This window comes from Acomys minous (assembly GCF_964271855.1).
Source record: "Acomys minous genome assembly, chromosome: 6".
In the NCBI taxonomy this organism is placed as follows: Eukaryota; Metazoa; Chordata; class Mammalia; order Rodentia; family Muridae; genus Acomys; species Acomys minous.
Window position 1 is genome coordinate 66,937,382 of NC_140487.1, and position 15,353 is coordinate 66,952,734.

The 15,353-nt window shown below is 40.5% G+C and overlaps 2 protein-coding genes across 2 annotated transcripts; one reads left to right on the forward strand and one right to left on the reverse strand.

The window, feature by feature from the left end:
* Positions 1–267: 267 nt before the first annotated feature.
* On the forward strand, positions 268–5,463 carry PRSS37 (serine protease 37). Its single transcript, XM_084787244.1, has 6 exons — positions 268–319; positions 563–722; positions 2,551–2,692; positions 3,879–4,132; positions 4,801–4,937; positions 5,220–5,463. Exons 2-6 carry the CDS (start codon positions 689–691, stop codon positions 5,364–5,366), a joined length of 714 nt encoding a protein of 237 aa, XP_084643370.1. The 5' UTR covers positions 268–319; positions 563–688; the 3' UTR covers positions 5,367–5,463.
* Positions 5,464–12,812: 7,349 nt separating this feature from the next.
* On the reverse strand, positions 12,813–13,659 carry TAS2R5 (taste 2 receptor member 5; the record flags this gene model as incomplete). The annotated part of the gene is given in 4 exon segments (XM_084785680.1): positions 12,813–13,003; positions 13,378–13,392; positions 13,395–13,500; positions 13,503–13,659. Coding segments are annotated over 4 exon segments (435 nt in total). The 5' UTR covers positions 13,626–13,659.
* Positions 13,660–15,353: the final 1,694 nt, after the last annotated feature.

Here is a 15,353-nt window from a genome sequence, read left to right on the forward strand (position 1 = left end):
CACTATTTCATTATGTAAAAGTCACTTAAAGGAGTCTGCCTTCTGAATTGTCATCAACACATTAAATCTTAGATTCAATGTCATCTTAAATGTATACCATTTTCCAATTGTCAAAGATAATTAACTTTCCATGAAAACTTTCATTTCTTCAGCTTAGTGATGCTGAACAGGACCCCCAAAAAATGCTCAGCTGATGATGATAACTGAGTGATGAAACAGTGACCAGATGTAACAAAGATGGGAGGGGCTAAGGGAAGCATTAAGTGACCATGATGGGGTTCAGAGCAAACCATTAAGGACAAGCTCTCCCTGAGGCAAGGTAGAGAATCCTGTTTCTCATAGCTCTGTCATCAGAAACTCTGCAAGAAAGATAACTCTTTCCAAGTGGTTGAACTAGCTATAGGTTGGGGACCTTTTAGGAAAATAGCGTATAGAGGAAGTTGGATTCAGAAGTTCAACAAATCAAGATTCTTTTCCCTTGCCTGAAAAGTCCCAAGGGAAGTATAGTCTCCTGTTTCTGCGGTCTTCCCATCCGGACTCTTCACCTGTTGTTTCTTCCTAGAGCCCTTTCCGGATCCCACCGAGTGCCCCTACCTAGCCAAATCTGCTGGCTTTGGTAGAATTCCTAAGGAGACAAGTGGGCAGAAGACTCCGGCCTCTTCTTTTGCAAGGAAAGAGCTGAACCATCATGAAACTCACTTTCTATTTGGCCATCCTAGCTGGTACGTACTTAAGGCTCCCTATTCTGTCCATTAAACTGAGGGTTAATGTAGAACACGGCGAGGTGAAATGGATGCGTGAAAGGTGTGCAGGAGCCTTCTACTATGAGTAGACTCTGGGTCTCCCCACTTAGACCCTATCCAAGAGCTTATCAAAAACAGTCTTCCCTAAGTGGTAAGCTGTTGGATAGGCTATGACATATCTCTGCCTTGGAGAACCCTCAATCATGAGTGTTCCCCCTGGTTATTGTGAAATATGAGGCCCATTGCCCTCTGGGAAAGTCCTAGTGTGGCCATAAGAACAGAGAAGCCAATTTGACTTCTACTTTCCCCCTCTTTCCCATAACTTGGAATGCAGAAAATGGTCAAGGCAGGAACAAGAGACTTAATACTTCCATCTCTCCTTCTGCAGTCAGTCTCTGCTTCCATAAAAGTTGGATTAAAGAATTTCCCACCACTCTGTTATTGCCAGGGCCATGTCACATACTAACTGGGTTGAGATTTGGCAAGCTACTTAAGCCAACCTCTAATATAGAGCTCAAACTTTCTTGCCTTTATTAATAACTTGTCCTCTTTGCTTTGAAGTTTTTAAGCATGGTCTCACCGAGGTGAGGTTTAGGCCCAGATGTGGAAGGGTCAACAGAAAGCGAGCGAGAGCCTAGGAAAGAGCACCAGACCTCTCTTTTATACTCCACTGCTTTTTAAACTTGTTTTTAATTCTTAACTCAGATGTCACTACTATTATTTTTGATGTATTCCACTTGCTTGTGTGTGTTTTTTACTTCAATGTCTAACTTACATATATTTATCCTTCTAAGTTTAACTACTGAAGGTCTGCTAAAAATGAATACACGTATTAATCACCTTTGCCTACATCTTATAATGGCTTCTAAAATGCATTACTATTGTTAGAATCCTCAAACCACAAGTTATGAACAAGTTAAAGTCTTTTTTGCCATTTTTTAATTTTTTATTAAATATTTTTATGTATGCATTTGTATGATTACACTTATGTACAATAAACTATCTACATCAAGAAGAACGATGAAACAATCAGGAATTATATATATGGTATATTCATAGTGTTTTGGCTATTCGTACTTGGCAGCCTTAAAGAAAACATATTTCTATCTTGGTGAGTATAAAATTCTGAATATAAATCAATATCTATCATATCTCATGATTATCAACTTAAAACATCTATCCAGACCTAAAAATATCTCAACCCCTAAACAACTAAGCTTAATTGTAAAACTAAACTATCTGGTCTTCAACCCCATCAGAGACTTGAGAAGGAATAAAACTGATTACCTAAGTATACAGGGATTGCCAGTTAGCAGCTTCCCAAATGAGAAGATGGCAGAGACAGCCTGCTGCCTGAACAGTCACCCAAAACTATAACAGCAAAGCATCATCTTCAGCCTTCTCGTCCAATATATCTGACAGACATATTTGTGAGGCAGGAACTATTGAGGACTTGCTTACCCTGTCTTGGCAGAGTTTGGGTGTCAACTCTGCCTGCATCCAAGCTTGCCCATTTTTAAGCAGAATTCTGTCCTTAATGCCTATTTCTAAATTGCTTTCCAAGAAAATAAAATCAACTTATAAGCAGTAAATATGTCATACACATTTTACCCTTTCTTAGAATAAAGTTTACCAATATTGCCAGCATTATGTCTTGTATAAAGTGTGTCTCTTTAATTTATATCTTTATTACAAAAGAGATCCCTAGCCAATTGATTACTCCTTTAAGATCATGTGCACTCCTTTTCTGCTGGGAAGATGTGAATGTTTCATTTACTCTGACACTGCTGTGGTCTTGTTTTCTCAGGAACAGCTTTATTCACTCAGCCATATGTGCAGAAAGAGGACCATGCTCCTTACTTAGTGTACCTTAAGTCTAACTTCAACCCGTGTGTGGGTGTCCTCATCAAGGCCAGCTGGGTGCTGGCCCCATCACACTGTTATTTGCCGTGAGTATTGAACATCCCCTCCCCAGATGGGTTCTGCTCATCCTAGACCAGTGGTTCTCAAGCAGGGACCACTTTTCTCCAAGATTTGTTTAGGAAAGTCTGAAGGTACTTTGAGTTTTCACAGCCAGAGAACAGCACTGCTGGCATCTATTGGAAAGCACCCTAGGAAGAGGATGCTAAAGTTCCTATATAATCAACATGTCTCCACCTCATACTCTGAAAGACTCTGTTTCATGCTATACCTCCATTGCTGCACCATCAGGTTTTTTAGTTGGTTTTTTTTTTCAGCTGGAAGTATGATTATATTTAATCAAGCAGGGGCTCAGCAGGTGATTCAAGTTCATAAACTGAGTAAATTAAAAAGAATTTTTAAAAGGAACTAATTGTAAAGAGATCGTTCCATGTCAAACAGGAGAAATAATGAGGAAAGACAGTGGCCATTCTTATCCTAAGAGGAAAGAATGATTCTAACAGAATAACAGTGAGCCCTGCAGGAAGATACTATAGGATAGGAACAGCGACTTTTGCCCAAAGATGTTAAAACAATCTGTGACAATGCTCCTGGAAAGGATCTGGGAAGATAAATACTCCGTCAGCCTTCTCTCTCCAAATACTTTCTCTAACTTCCTATTGTCTAGAAGCAGAGAATAAAGCTCACTGATTTAAACCACATCACCTTCCAAATCTTCAAATACAGGGAAAGGGGGAGTTGGTGGTTGCCTTGCTGTTCAGCGTTCTGTTCATTTCATTTTCATACATCCAATAAAATGGAAATTACCCACTTGGATAATTGAGGCCCAAAGAGGGCCGAATACTAATGTTTGCATTCATTATTTTTCTGCCCCCTGCACTATATTCAAAAACAGTAATTAAAGACTCGATTGTTTACTGTGACTACAAGTACATTACTACTATGACTGTTTGTAAAGTGGGAATTAACATAAAATCCACGGCACAGACTTATTGTGAGTAAAAGATAACTCAGATAGACACAGCACTTGACATAGTATCTTGCACACTGTAGCATCTAATACCCAAAATTATGATGGTGGTGGTGAGTTATGATGATGATGATGATGATGATGATGATGATGATGATGATGATGGTAATGATGATAGGGTGGTGGTGGTGATGGTGGAAGTGGTGACAGTAATAGTGATTTCTTCCAATCTCTTCTTCCTCCAGAAATCTGAGGGTCATGTTGGGAAATTTCAGGAGCCGAGTCAGAGATGGGACAGAGCAAACAATTTATCCCATCCAGATCATCCGCTACTGGAATTACAGCCACGAAGCCCCACAGGATGACCTCATGCTTATTAAACTAGCTAAGCCTGCCACCTTCAACCACAAAGTCCAGGTTCTTCCCGTAGCTACCCACAATGTCCGGCCAGGCACTGTCTGCATAGTTTCAGGTTTGGACTGGAGCCAAGAAAACAATGGTAAGTGCACCGTCCACAGCAAATAAAGCCGTCAGTTTCGCCCTTAGTGAGGTACATCCGTGTCCTCAGAGCTGTGAGATGAGATGAAGCAGAATGTGGCTCAAGGCCAAAGGGCAAAGCTACTGGAGTGTTCTAGAAAAAGAGACCTGTCTAGAACCCCAGTGCTTCTCTGTTGCCGGGGTGTCAGCTGAACCTCCATTGGCCTCTGCAGGACTTTAGCAGCTGGACCCCATGGGCCATCTGACTGCATAGAGGCTATATACCTCATTGTCACAGACACAATTTGCATTAAGGAGACAATTGCCCTACACACACACACACACACACACACACACACACTAGCGGGCACAGACATATTCATTTCACATATAAAGGACATCCCTAGAGAGCCTAAATCAGATCATTTGTAGATACAGAGTAGAAAGAAAATTGCATTCAAAAGCACATGAGACTATTTCATACTGGTAAAGTGCTACTATGTGCACCTGGTACAGCATTTGTAAAATGAGGAGAATCTGCAGGGTTAATTCTCATCAACACAAAACTTTCTTTTTTTTTTTTTTCCTTTTTCATCTTTCTACACAAAATAATGCCATTGACATACAGGTGGTCAGGACTAGGGATAAGTAACAGTCGTGAGCTGAGCCCGCTGTTGTTTTTTCCCTCAGGCAGGCATCCTGACTTAAGGCAGAATCTGGAGGCTCCAGTGATGACTGACAGAGACTGCAAGAAAACTGAGCAAGGGAGCAGTCACAGGAACTCCTTATGTGTCAAATTTGTGAAAGTATTCAGCCGAATTTTTGGGGTAATCTTTTTGTCTATGTTCAGATTTCATTTATTTGTATGTGTCTAGCTGACTGTTTAATCACAATGCATTTTAATTTCCAAGTGATTTCTAAGGATATGATAAGGATTTAACAATGATGCCTGCATTTTTTCAGTCATAGTCCTTCCTACAGATGATCTTTATTTATTAAAGCTATGAAAAAAAACGCTGTGAAAACAAGCATTGCTTTAAATTTTTAATTTTCTCTCTCTCTCTCTTTCTCTCTCCCTCCCTCCCTTCTTCCCCTCCCCTCCCTGGCAGGAGGTGGCTGTAGCTACTGTCATTTGTAAAGGCAAGCTCCAGGGAATTGAAGTTGGACACTTCATGGGAGGGGATGTTGGTATCTACACCAATCTTTACACATATGTACCTTGGATTGAGAAAGCCACTAAGGAAACCGTGAGATGATGTCCTGTGTTTCCCTCTGCATCCCATTGGCCTCCTCTGCCACTGGTTAAAGGAGCTTACCCACTCCCTAAACTCAAATAAACTACCTAAGTAGAAAGTTTGGGATGCAGTGCACTGGGAGCCTATGTCTTATTTTTGTCCATGTCCACACTACATCACGATGGCAAAAAAATGGGCTGTTATCACATGGCGCAGGGGTCTGCTATCCAGTGTGTGCTATGCTCACAGCAAGCCTTTGAAGTTATCATTTTATATCTCCCTTTACAAAACACATTTTGAGGCTAAAACATTACTATTAACTAGTAAATATCAAAGCATGGAATGGAATGTGAAACATCAGACTTTAAATCTTTAAATCCTGTGCTTTTAGTGCAAATATATGGGAATAATCCATGGTATTGCTGTGGGCTGGGGGGGGGGGAATATATTTAAAAGGGAGTGACGCAGTAAGAAAACTCAGGACCGTTCATTAAGTTCAAAGAAGAGAGAAACTATGCCTGAGGGAAGGGCAGGCAGGCTTGAAATCTTGGCAGCTGCCAAAAAAAAAGGGCAAATATATAGAGGGAGTTGTAAAATTATGCTTCCTAAGGGAAAAGAATTCAGAAATGGGTGGGTTCAAGCAGAAACCTCACTTAATGAGTGGGGAAGTTCTCATTACTATTTTGCTTCTTTTTATTAATTAATTTATTTACTCTACCTTCTTGTTCTAGCCCCTCCCCTCCTCTCCTTCCAGTCCCATCCTCCCTCTCCCCTCCCCTCCCCTATTCCTCAGAAGAGGAGAGCCCCCTACCTACCCACCCCTGCTCATCAAGTCCCATCAGGATTGAGTTCATCTTCCTTCCCTGTCGCCTGGCAAGGCAGTCCCATCACGGGGAAGTGATCAAAAAGCAGGCCACAGTGAGCTTCCACATCGAGCAGGGAGTTGTTCAGCTTCCAGTTTCCATGAATGTGTAGGCTTTCTGTTATTTCTGTTGTTGAGGTCCAGCTTTCATCCATAGTGATCTGATAAAGAACAATGGGCTAATTCAATTTCCTTGTATCGGTTGAGATTTGCTCTGCAATCGACTATGTGGTCGATTTTGGAGAAGGTTCCATGAGGTAGTGAGAAGAAAAGGATATTCTTTTGTGTTTGGGTGAAAAGTTCTGTACATATCTATTAGGCCCATTTAGTTCATGACCTCTGTCAGTTTCACTATTTCTCTATTTAGTTTCTGTTTTAATGACCTCTCCATTGGTGAGTGGGATGGTAAAATCTCCCACTATTAAGGTGTGGGGATTGATATGTGAATTAAGCTTTAATAATGTTTCTTTTATACATGCAGGTGACCTTGTATTTTGGGGCATAGATGTTCAGGATTGAGATGGCTTTTTGTGTGTGTGTGTGTATGTGGATTTTTCCTTTGATGAGAATGAAGTGTCCTTTTCCGTCTATTCTGATTAATTATGGTTGAAAGTCTATTTTATTAGATATTAAGATGGCTATGCCAGCTTGCTTTTTGGGTCCGTTTGCTTGGAAACAGCTCATTACAGCCCTTTACTCTGAGATAATGTCTGTATTTGTTGCTAAGGTGTGTTTCTGGTATGCAGCAGAATGTTGGATCCTGTTTATACATCTATTCTGTTAGCCTGTATCTTTTTATTGGAGAATTGATTCCATTCATATTGATAAATGTTAGTGACCAATGATTGTTACTGCTTTTTATTGTAGTGTTGGTGGTGATAGTGTATTTGCGTGCTTGTGCTTGTCCATTTGTTTTTGCTGTTGTGAAGTTATTTATATCATATGATTTCTTTGGTGTAGATGACCTCATTGAGTTGGAGTTTTTCTTCTAGTATCTTCTGTAGGGTTTTTGTCCATAGATATTGTTTAAATTTGGTTTTTTCATGGATAATCTTGTTTTCATCTTTTATGGTGATTTAAAGCTTTGCTAGGTATAGAAGTCTGGGCTGGCATCTGTGGTCTCTTAGTGTCTTCATGACATCTGCCCAGGCCCTTCTGGCTTTCATAGTCTCTGTTGAGAAGTCAGGCATGATTCTGATAAATCTTCTTTTATACATTACTTGGATTTTCTCTCTTGCCACTTTTAATATTTTTTCTTTGTTCTGGAGAATTAGTGCTTTAATTATTATGTGGCAGGACGGATTTCTTTTCTGGTCTAGTCTATTTGGTGTTCTTTAAATGTCTTGTATTTTTTAGGTTGGGGAAATTTTCTTCTATGATTTTCTGGAAAATATTTTATAGTCCTTAGAGCCTGGAATCTTCTTTTTCTTCTATTCCTATTATTGTTAGGTTTTGTCTTTTCATGGTGTCCTTGATTTCTTGAATGTTTTGTGTAAGGATTTTTTTATTTAATAATTTTGACAGATATATTGATTTCTTCAATTGTAACTTCTACACTTGAAGTTCTCCTCCATCTTTTGTATTCTTTTAGTGTTGCATACCTCTGTGGTTCCTGTTCTCTAAGTTTTCCATCTCCAGGATTTCTCGGTTTGTGTTTTCCTTATTGATTCTATTTCCATTTTCAGGTCTTGAACCATTTTATTAATTTCCTTCACCTGTTTGATATTTTCTTGTATGTCCTTGATAGCCTGAATTGTTTGATTGTATTTTCCTGTGTTTCTTTGAGGGATTTATTAGTTCCCTCATTAAAACCTCTAACAACTTCATGAGCAGAAATTTAAGGTCATTTTCCTGTGTTTCAGTTGCATTAGAATATCCAATGGGTTTTTTTTTAGGGAAGGGCAGTTCTGATGGAGCCATATTACCCTGTTTTTTGTTGGTTGTGATCTTACACTGGTCTTTAGCCTTCTGGTTGTCTGTGGAGTTGGCTGTTTGTTCCAGGAAGCTGCTGGGTTTCTCAGGCTTTTGTGATGCAGTGAGATCCTGTCAGTCTTCTCAAGACAGACAACTAGTAGAGCTGAACTGAAGGCTGCATCTGTACATCTCTGGAGTCTGGAGTCCTTTTCAGGATGGCAGGAAGTCAGGAAGAACAAGATGGCACTTTGGAGTCAGCCACTACTGCAGGTTTCTTACCAAAAAGACACTACATTCCCAACACTTAGATTCAGCTGGGCTCTGCTGTCTTGAACCCAGGCCCTGTATGCTCTTGTTGCCCAGCTGGTCTCCCCAGGGGGACCAGTGGAACCATGTATTGGATGCTGGGGTACTGTCCCTGGTATCCAGGTGCTGTTGGCAAGGAAGCAGTAGGAATCTGAGATCTGGTTGGTAGAGCTGGAACCTTGGATCTGCCCTCTAGTATGCAGAAAGTGCTGGGTGAGCTCCAGGAGTCCAGGACCTGACCGTGAAGGACTCCTGCACTAGGGAGACAGCCTCGATGGGGGAGCGGTGCTGGAACTGTCCATCCCCAGTTCCCAGGATGTCCTCTACCATCTGGGAAACATCTATGTACTGGTGTTTTAGAGTCAGCCACGAGGTTGCTCACTAGATCCACAGTGACTGTCTACAACTCACATATGGCACATCTGGCTGCTGCCATCATGGAAGACATCCTCTTCTACTTCTTAAATAGATGTTAGAAAAGGTTGATGCTAATCTTACTAATAATTGGCAAAAGCAGAAAGAAATGTACTCTATTTAACAGATCTAGCCATACTTCCTATTTCTCTTATTTGTTGTGTTTTACTGTGGGATGGATATTAATTACATTAGTTTTTTTTTTTTTCATTTTAATGCTGAAGTGCCTAAAAGTAATACTTTAAAGGAGAAGAGGTTTGTTTTGGGAGGTTTTATCCATGGTCTGTGGGTTCCTTGCTGTGGGTCTGAGGTAACACTAAGAAAAAATCATGGTGGAAAGATGTGGTGGAGGGAAGCTGTGTACCTGTGGCCAACGGAAAAAAGTGAGGACAAGAGGTGGGTAAAGGTATAATCACCAGAACACATCGTCAGTGATATACTTCCTCCAACTAGACCCCACCTCCAAAAGTCATCAGCACCTCCCAATAAAGCCATCAAATTATGAATCCACCACTGATAAAAGCAGAGCCCTCATGGTCCAGGCACTTCCTAAACACCCCACCCCTCATGTTGCATGGAGTAGCATGTGTCTTATAGGAACACAGGAGGGAGGGTACTCCATATCCAATCCTAATTTCTACAACAGTATTCTCCAGCCTACCTTATCTGCAATTATAAACTCGCTCACACCTTCCCAAACTGCATGTTTAGATGTTTATTCCCTGCTCCTCTTGTTTCTCTCTCTGTCTCTGTCTTTCTCTGTCTCTGTCTCTCTCTCTGTGTCTCTCTCTGTGTGTCTCTCTCTCTGTCTCTTTCTCTGTCTCTCTCTCTCTGTCTCTCTCTCTCTGTCTCTCTCTCTCTGTCTGTCTCTCTGTCTCTCTCTCTCTGTCTCTCTCTCTCTCTCTCTCTCTCTCTCTCTGTCTCTCCCAACTTGAGAGTAGCAACAACACCACAGCATGAAAGCTGCCTCACTTGAAATATTCTCCATCAAACAAATTCCTTAATTACATTTTAGTTCACTCTCATTCACGTTCTTATGTCATGGGCAGAATTAAGCCAAGTTTTGGGGGTGATTTTTTTGTTTTGTTTTTTGTTGTTGCTGTTGTTGTTGTTTGTTTGTTTTTTAGCAGAATACAATGACTAGTTGGTTTTATAACTAAAATATAGCTAATAAAATTTAATAGAAAGGAATGAACTTAGGGTGAATGAGGTAATACCAAGCTAAAAAGTTACTACTCTATAATGACAAATGTGAGGCTGAATTGTGTTTTACAAGAATGTAACCTTGACCTCATTAACCAAGTAGCAGGCATTGATCACTATTATCTAGGTAGTGAAAGCAATCACCAGAACAACTAAAAAGTATGAAAAAATTACTGATTATAGGCAGGAGGGGGGCTAATGATGGTGAATCTTTCTATACTGTTTGAGCTATGGTTAGTCATGCACATATATTACATTCCATCAACTCAAACATTTACTCTAAGTTGATTCCACATCAAAGCATAATACATAGTTGAAAGACCACACGTGTATGCACACACACACACACACACACACACACACACACACACACACACACACCCCAGCTACAACTCTGAAAATGCAAACTATAAAAGATGTAATTACATAGGATTCAATTCAAGAACAGAGATTTGCCTCCAGATTTGTATTCTTGCTAAAACACAAAGCAGCCTTACACCTGTCACAAATTAAATTGTCCACAGAAAGGTAAAGAAATCAAATCCCAGAAGGTACATGGGAAATAATATAATTTTATTGAGCTATAATAGGCAAATTAAAAACTTTACATTTACATTTTATTTGTGTATGCATATGAAATGATTACCATAATCAAGTTATTTAACAATCCATGGCTTCACATAATGTTCTCCCTTCTATCCCTCTTCCCTCTCTCTAGTACCAAGAAAAATAAGCTCTTTTCTCCTAGTAAATTTCAAGTGTGTAATAGAGTACCAAGTGTGGACCTCATGCTGCACATCAGTTAGATCAGCAGAATCTAACAGGCAGGCCTAACTAAAACATGTGCCCCTTGCTAAGTGTCTCTCTATTTCCCCTCTTCCTCATCTCCTAATAGCCATGGTCCTACTCTGCGTCTCTGGGTTTGTCTTCCAAACCTCATATCTCAGAGGATCATCTGTCATTCTGTACCTAGACTATTTTCTTAGCAGAATGTCCTCCAGGTTCATTTTTCTTTAGCAAAGATGACTGTATATAGATAATATTCTATTGCAAATTTATGTTACATTTTCTTTGTCTATTTATGCAAAAGTGGTCATTAGGTTGGCTTCACATCTTGACTATTTTTATGTTCTTAAAGAAAATAAAATCATGAAAATTGTGATCTGTCAAGAGACTGGAACTTAGCTCCAAAGCAAAGCATATTATCAAGTTTGAAATATAAGTTGTTACTTCATGTGTTTGAAATTATTAAAATCTTAATCATTTATTTCACAGGATAATCCTAGCATGGTATTGTGTGTCCTAGTAAGATGTCAAGAGAACAAAGCTAAAGTAAAAAAGAAACTGGAACTCTTTCATCTGGATCATTTACCAGCTGATTATGTCTTGAGTGAATCATGACACCAGTTTTGTCACCTATAAAATGAGGATAGAATTAGTTATAACATACAGTTATTAAAAGAAAATGAGATAGACTGCCATGGTGGCGCCAGCACTCGGGAGGCAGAGGCAGACAGATCAATGTGAGTTCTAGGCCAGCCTGGTCTATGAAGTGAGTCCAGGACAGCTAAGGCTACACACACACACACACACACACGCATAGATAAATAGATAGATACAGAGATACAGAGATATAGATATAGAGAGAGAAATATAATGATGTTAGGTTCTGTTAGTCAAAAAGGACATCTATTTTTAAAGGACTAATATAACAGACACTCATCCTATAGCTAAAAATATCACCAAAAAGAAGTACTCGTTTTATTTTAAAAAGAATTGATGTTGTCATCTCCAAAACACAAAAGATGGTGCCTGACCCCATGTAACTCACAGTGATACCATCAAAGCCAGCCTTCCATTGGATAACGACTGACACCCACATGTGAAATAGCACAAAACAATTTGTAGCTTTAGGTAAAAGAGAGAGTGACAGTAGATTATGAAAGTAGACTGGCATGATTGGTAAGAAGTAGAAAAATATTTAGTGGTATCAAGTATTACCCATTTGGATTCCAGATCCCCTAGAAATGGTCTTAAAGAGACAAGTCCAAACAAAATAAGAAAGCTTAGAAAGTAAAAAATTTCACAGATCGAGGGATGCAATTTATGGAATGAAGGGTGAGACTGGATCTTTAGGAGGCTGGCTTGGGGTCATGGAACAGCAATGGCTTGAGCAATGTCACAGACTCTCTGAAAAAAAGCATAGACAAGCCACTGTTTTAGTCTGGACCTCAGTTTCAGACTAGTGAATGAAGCTAGTCAATCATCTTCAAAATACTCGTGTTTATTATGGGCTAGTTCCAGTCACTAGTCACTCACAACATAGCAAAGAACAAACCGCTGCTGTGGATTTGACATTCCAAAGGCTCTCCATCCAAAAAGCACAAATATCTGGAAAACGAAAGCTCTAACTGTGGCTAAGAAGTGGACGAAGTGGGCCAAGAAGGTAAAGCCATGATTTCCTCATGGGCTTTGTTCTTTGGAGAGTAGAAACAAGTGGTCTCCATGCCCATCTTGCCCCAACCAGGTCCTAAATACAGGAAAATATAGCATGCTCGTGTAATATAAAAAATAAATTATTTCCCATATAGAAATGGAATATCATAACACTCCTACCAAACATAAAGCCCCTGTCTTCGTTTCTATAATGTATTAAAATAATTTACTTTACATTTTAAAAAGAAAATCAATGTTAGTTTATATTCATTAAGTTGGTACCAAAGTAGAGAAATCTTTAAGGATATAAAACTCAACTCTTTTACGGAGCGCTAGCTAAAGAAGGTCCTCCGAAGCATCCTTACTTCCCCGTTACTCCTGATCATTGGCCCTGGGCTCTCTAAACACACACTGTCTTCTGCAAACATTGTCTGACAAGTCTGATTCACCCTAGGGATTGACATGAGCATCACAATAAAGTGGAGAGAAGGGTAGGCAGCCATGAATGTGTCAGAGAAGAACACTTGGAAGTGACAGGAGAGGCTAGCCACCATCTAAACTAGGCAAAGGACAAGAAAATATACCAAGGACTCAGGGCAGTGATGTGAGCCTGTTGCCCTAACATCTCTCCCTACCATCCACATATACATTCCTCTTTCTCTTGTGTCTATACAAAGAGGTGATCAGCATCCCAGAAGAAAGAAGACATAAAATGAAAGGCAACCAACTTCCTGCAGTGAGATGAAATACAGAATGATGTTGTCAGCTTGAAAGGCAGTATGGAATGCTTCTGTATCATTGGAAAGGCCATGGGACATCGGGCTATTGTTGGCTCTAAGTAAAAATTTTTTACAAAGTGCCCCAGAACACACCAAAACTCAAGCGATAGAAGTTGACCTTGCTTTAACCATAGTAGGCAGGGTATTTGAAGGTCATGATTTTGTGCCAAAAGAAGACACTGAGGAAAGTAGGAAAAAGGTCTAGCTCACCAGGACTCATAAGGCATTGATAAAGTGATGCTCATGGTTGGTCTCAAACCAACGAAGCAGGGTTAAATCCAACATCAGCAGCCACTGCAAGAGTACATGACAAGCAGCCAGGCCCAGGACAATGAGGTTATATGAGGACTCCTTGGCTTTTCTCATCTAGTCTCTAAAATTGCAGCTCACAGGAACTCCATTTCCAACCAGGCCAAAGAGAAATTCAGCTATGGCTAGAGGCATCCATCCTATAAGGCATCCAAGGGCACAGCTATGAGGAAAGCCACCCACCGCCCACCCCCAGGAAATCCTGTGTCAGAGTTGGTGAGTATATCAAGCTCCTGACTGTGGCCAGATTGCCTGATGTCATACCATCTTTCAGGGTACATTTTCAGAGCACAAAAGTTTACATTTGTGTTGTGTGATAACAAAAAGTACATCTTCAATAAGATCCTCTAGGAAGTTTGCTCAATCAGAGCTGGTCAGTACCCAGAAAATAACAATTCACACCAATGCCAGATGTATTTACTTTTGGTTTTTCGAGACAGGGTTTCTCTGTGTAATCTTGGCTATCCCGGACTCGCTTTGTAGACTGGGCTGGCTATGAACATAGTCCTGGTTGTCCTGGACTCACTTTGTAGACCAAGCTGGCCTTAGACTCACAGTGATTCACCTGCCTCTGCCTCCCTGGGTGCTGGGATTAAAGGCATGTGCCACCATGCCTGGCTCCAATGCCAGATTTCAGAGAGATGCAGCAGTGCACAATTGACAGGATAGTCAGAGATTGGAAGCAATTCTGGGGTACATCACAATACAGACCTTGGAAATACCGGATTGCCTCCAGAGATTTCTCATGCCTCCTGGACTTTCCCAAATCAATGGCTCCTGACAGCATGTCAGAGGCTGGAAGCAGTTTTGGGATACATAGTGGTATAAGACCTTGCAAACACCAGATCACGTCCTAGACAGCCCACATGACTAGTGAGCCCTGTCAACAGGGTAGCTCTTGGCACAAACTAGCATTCAAAACTACATATTTAAAGGCTTGAGAGGTAGCTCTGTGTGGGGGTTATTATTGTGAAAGCATGACAATTTGTTTTGAATCCTTTGTGTTGTTTTGTAATCTCTCCTCAAGCAGATACTTAAAAGCTGTGCTCAGGAAAAGAGAAATTAGAAGACAGGATGATCTGGTCGCCTCTGCATTCACATCTGAATAAATGAACCCTGAGACAAAGCACAAAGGTTAGAAACAGCACCGAAGACCTTAACATTCCATCTCAAGGTCTAGGGCTAATGGCTAGATACAAGGAAATAATTTTTAAAACCCTCAAAAAGATACATCAAATTAAAACATACACATTCGATTGAATGTCATATACAGGTACATATGCCATTAAAAACGTTTTATTTTTATCCAGGCATGGTGAAACCTGTACCCTGCAGGGCGGAAGCAGGCCTGGGAAAGTTACATCCAAGTTAGCCTAAGTGACGTCAGACCTTGTCCTCCAAAGTTGTATTATTTTCTTTAAAAGAACATTAAACACTTATTGTGGAGCAATCTTTTCTCCTGCACCTCCAGCTGAACTGGAGATCTTCTGGTATGGATCTCGGTTCCATGTTCCACCTTCCTCAGCCCAGAGACAGGAGTTCCTGGGAGATGGAGAACCTTTGACCCTGCACTTGACCCTTTTCCACCCAGAAGCCAATAGTGTTCGGATCTTCCTGAGGGAGAAGCACTCACTTCCAGCCAAGGAACATCCGGGCCTGCTGGGAGACAAGGAACCATAGGACACAAACAAATGTTTGAATTATATGAGTTTCTTAGGCAAAAAGAGGGGGCCACCTATCCAACAACGTGCAACAAACTGGGAAACCCAGAGGAGAGGAGTAATG

What these genes read in the sequence shown, in the direction of transcription:
- PRSS37 (XM_084787244.1), top strand. Translation starts at nt 689, where the DNA reads ATGAAACTCACTTTCTATTTGGCCATCCTAGCTG. An exon ending in CCATCACACTGTTATTTGCC is followed by an intron (nt 2,693 to 3,878) that starts GTGAGTATTGAA and finishes TTCTTCCTCCAG; the next exon opens with AAATCTGAGGGTCATGTTGG. An exon ending in CTGGAGCCAAGAAAACAATG is followed by an intron (nt 4,133 to 4,800) that starts GTAAGTGCACCG and finishes TTTTTCCCTCAG; the next exon opens with GCAGGCATCCTGACTTAAGG.